Consider the following 4,756-nt stretch of genomic DNA (forward strand, 5'->3'; position numbering starts at 1 on the left):
GGGTAAAACACAACCGCTGGTGGCTGATTGCACACGCACTCGCTGTGGGAAACATTCTCATACCTCACACCCACACAAGACGTCACTCTCCTCTGGTCACCATTCACTGGTCTATCAGAAACCCCTGTGCTTCATGCCTGAGAGCAACACACTACTCGCCAGATGGCTTCCTGTATGAAACTGGTGCCTCAATGAGAATGTGATGATACACATCTCGTTAAGCAATTAAAATGCCCCCATTGCTCTCACGTCCACAAGGTCCCTGGGGGAGCGGCACGGCGAGAATGCGATTTGGAAAATGTGACTCTAGAAATCCCAACAATTCAAATAAGACCTACGTGTAATTAAAAGCTTGTCCTTCGCCATGTTAATGGCCATGAAGAGGAGTGCAAGCGAGGCTTCCATAGTCTCAGGAGCCGAGAGAGATTTAAATGTAAACAAGCCTGTTAAACACGTCTAACAAGCATGCAGATTGGCAGAGCTGTCAGATGGCTTCCTGCCTGTTGGTGCGAATGGCGTTGGCCTCCGTGAACTGAAACTCACTGGACAGACAACAGGTGTTAAACCCTTTGCTGTGGCCGCCCAACATGCTCCTAATCTCTTGCACAAGCAGTTAAAACTGAAGCCCTGTTTACACTAGTGGGATGAAAACGATCCTCGTCTACACTTGCGTTTCAGAAACGTTCTCCGTCCACACTACACAACCGAAAAATGCATGTCATATGACCATTCATACAGGTACAACAATGAGCATGATGTTATTGTTTACACGGTCGTCAAGGATGCGCAGAGCGAATGTGGGCAGCCATGCCATCATTTTCAAAAGTCTCCGTTTTGGTCCGTTTACACTGAAACGCAACGAGGAAGACGAGGGTCGAAAACACCAGAGTAGTGTAAACAACAGGCGGAACCGTGGCAAAGGTTATGCTTTTTAAAACAAAAACGCACTTGTGTAAACGTAGCATGAAGAGGTTAAGGCTGAAGTACACATCTCAGAATATTTTAGAAAATTTAAAATTTAGAATTAAATTTTTGATGGCCAATGCTGATATCTTAGAGAGCAGGGTGGCTGATGGTCGTTATAAAGCCGATATATATGATATCACACTATTTAATTTAAAGGCAGTAAAAGCATTCAGCACTGACACATTCGCCAAACAGAAATACTGATCAGCCAATTGCCAAATATCATACGATATATAGCAGTCCTGGCGATGTATCGGTCTACCACTAAAAAAAGGCATTTCACTGCCTTCCTAAATATGACAAGTAAACTTTAAATTTAATTGTCAACATCATGACAACACCTACATTAATTAGGGATCCAGACTGCAAGTAAAATGATAGCAGATGCAACCAATCAACAAAGTGTGATTCACAAACAAATGTCCCTTATGAACTGTTCTTTTTTTAACGAATTTCTCACAAAAATGTAAATTAAGAAGTTCCACATACTTGCTGATCTTCTAACGATAACAAAGCACAAAATTACCATTAAAATTAATGCACATCCCTGTGAAATCTTCCATTACTGGAACAGAACTGTTATGAACAAACATCTACAATGACCAATTGTGTAATCTGGAAAAAAAAATGTTTACTTGAAGGCCACATATGTGAGAATAAAACATGATAGTTCCCATTAATATTTTGGTTTAAAAATACAAATCTAAAAACACAACCACATCAAGACAAACAGCCCAGCAGTCCTCAGTCGCTCAAAATCTCCACGAGAGATTTCACGGGTCATAAACAGCGCCACTTTTCTCAGTCTACTATGTGACCACCATCACGACTCAATTGCCATTGATTACATAAAAATTACATTTTTATTCAGCCTTTTAATTTTCCTAAAGCACCCAAATTCAAGTTTTGAGCATTTTTTACAGATTAAAAAATATCCTTTTAATTTAGTTTTATAGCTTCAAGAAATTGCAATGAACAAAGCTTCAATTCACCCTACACTGGCCCTTTGAGTTTGAAATCACTGTAGCTAATGTAAAAAGAGCACTTAGATCTGTGCAACAAAGCAGTATATCAAATCCGAATTATCTACGCACAGTATTTTCCATCTAATTATCAGAATAATGCAGATATTAAAAATGCAGAGATACAAAGAGACAAAATTCCTCTCACCTCTTTTACCGCTGACCCTGTGCTAATTTCACAGAAAAAACGTGTACACATGCGTGATGAATTAGGGGAGAATAACACTGGTGTGGTATGTCTGCCTTTATCACAGGAGAGATTAATCAAGGAGAGGAATGTGCATCCATAATCAGTGCTGCATTCCTAAGGTTGCCAAAAGCAAAAAGAGTAATAGCATCGCTGTGATACGAGGGATGTTGTACACTCGAGGGGATGTTGGATCTAGACTGTGTTCTTTCAGAAAGAGGAGTCAGCTGGTGATTATTTGCTAAATCTGATCTGATGTATTTGACTTTTCAGAGCTTAAATAATTTAATCTACAAAATCCTATTCAAAACTAAAACAGTCTACGTACATGGTTCTGAGATGGATTTCATGCCATTGCAAAACTAAACGTATAATGCAAACAGTAACCTACTCCAATGCCCACTTGGGTCTATATGCTTTTGTGAGACCATCACATTTGATTGGGGAACGATAATTAAGTCAAATTTACAATTCTTACACAGAACACAACAAGATGACACTAACTACCAGTGGCTGGTTATTCCTGACATGACTGCTATGGAGCTTCCTGATGTGGTGAGTCCTGTAACCACTATCCTGGCCGCCAGTGCTCACTACAGTGTTTACAAGGGGCTGTTTTATAACACAGTAATTTTCCACCTCCATCACTGGAAAAAACACAAACATGCAGAAATCGAAAATGACACAAACATCTAACACAGCAAGTTCTGTTTCCACCTGAAATAGTAGGATAGGCACCATGAGAGCTTTACCTTCCAAAACTTTAACATGGTAAACATAGTTTTGTCCAAAATGAATTACATTATAACTAGGTAACTAGGAGCCAAGATAGAACTAAAAACGAAATCAGAGAGATTTTGATGCTTCTTACATTGTTTGAATTAAGTTAACTACAGTAAGTTTCTTTTCAGAATTTTTACATTTAGTAAAATACTGATATAGCTACTATGGTTTCCATGTTCATTTTTTGAAAGGTTGCCATCCAGTTTCATATAACCACGGAAATCCAACTGACCTCAACATCATTAGGTTTTTAACCGTGTCACTGTTAACCCCAAGTAATCTTAATCCTGGGTTATTTTGTTTCATCTTTCACATTACTTTACCCTACTGAGTGGTCAAGTTTCCGATAGCTCACACTGTACATGTACAAACTTTGGGTTAACGCTCTTATTTGCATATGTATGACGTCAATAATATGTTTGAGGGGGGGAAATAGCGCGACCTGTTTCAAAAACCCTGACCATTTCAGGGTTAACCTAGGGTTAAAAGCAGTGCTAACATTCTATACAAGTGTGAAAGGTTGCTTAACCCAGGGTTAAAACTGGCCTTTACCTGGGGTTTAGAAAGAGGTTAACCCAATATAAAGAGTAGCTATAGTCTTGTATTTCGCAGATGAGGGAGGGCAAGCGGTATTATTTACTCGCTAAAGTTCTTCTACACACGGGCTGTGTCTCAAATCCCTAGTATAGAGATAGTATTTTGTGGCTGCACACGCCTATGATGCCCCGAACATTTTGGTAGAGCTCACTGGGTTTTGAGCCACAACCAACACTTAAGATAAAACAATTCTGTACAAGCATCACCTTTGGTTTTTCATCCTGTTCTCCTTTTTGTTCAAAACCCCCGGTACGCAGTTGGTCAGTTCGGTCCAATCCGCGTGTAAGCCACAACTCCAACCGGTGGAGAACCGAGAGAAGAGCCAGGTCTCTTTCCTGTTGGGTCGGTAACAGGTACACTTCTTCTGTCCCGGTCTACAGTCGCACGGAACCTCCAGCCTGACATTCTGGACCAGGTGCCTCCCGAACGTGGTGCCACCGGTCTTCTGGATGTGGAGGAACACGATCACATCATCCCCTTTGATTTCAAAATCCACAGTCCTCTCCAGATCCCTGATGGGGAAATAGAATTTCTTCACGTAATGTGGATCAGGAGTCGGGAAGAGATCCGCATCGTCTTCCAGCATGTACCCGTGCGGAGAGCCGAAGTTCATCATCCCCGGAGCCACGTACTGATACAAAATCAGCATGAACAGAACCGAGCCGACAACGATGAACAGAAATTTACTGCTCCTCTCAACCATGTTCCTTCCAGTGAGGAGGTTCATGTGTTACCATTTCCCGGTTGACTGTTTTTTAGGGTGTCTCCATATAAACAAACACACGGCAGTCAGAGCATCGCGCGTGGAAACTGAATCGTCAGATACATTGGATCAGAATGAAAACGGTCGGACTCATTGCATAAGTAAGAAGTGTTGCAGTATACGATCCAGTACGGCGCGATCTCCCTCCTTCCACCACTGTATGTCACAGTGTGTTTAAAATCCGCGACACATCGCTGTGAAGCTCCTCCAGCAGCGTGCACAGCGACACCCACTTTCCCAACACACGCGCGCTCCACGCTCTCAAACACAAACGGGCACAATATTTAGTTTCTAGTGAACGCCCGCGACTCCTATTGCATTATGATATTTCTCTAAGCGGCGTTCAGGAAGCAAAGCAGGCAGTTCCTTCTTTAAAAAAATTCTGATATAATCGACAGTACAAAATAAAATAAAATGAACACCTCAAACTAATTGCAA

The 4,756-nt window shown here is 41.3% G+C and overlaps 1 protein-coding gene across 1 annotated transcript in view; it reads right to left on the reverse strand.

The window, feature by feature from the left end:
* The window catches only part of LOC107668182 (heparan-sulfate 6-O-sulfotransferase 1-A-like), a 54,425-nt gene extending 49,884 nt beyond the window's left edge, over window positions 1-4,541 (reverse strand). Inside the window, exon 1 of the mRNA XM_016459976.1 lies at window positions 3,762-4,541. Coding sequence (XP_016315462.1) covers window positions 3,762-4,282 — 521 coding nt within the window. The 5' untranslated portion in view covers window positions 4,283-4,541. The remainder of the gene's footprint in view (window positions 1-3,761) is intronic.
* Window positions 4,542-4,756: the final 215 nt, after the last annotated feature.

Source organism: Sinocyclocheilus anshuiensis, unplaced genomic scaffold (assembly GCF_001515605.1).
Source record: "Sinocyclocheilus anshuiensis isolate Anshui unplaced genomic scaffold, SAMN03320099.WGS_v1.1 scaffold4042, whole genome shotgun sequence".
NCBI lineage: Eukaryota > Metazoa > Chordata > Actinopteri > Cypriniformes > Cyprinidae > Sinocyclocheilus > Sinocyclocheilus anshuiensis.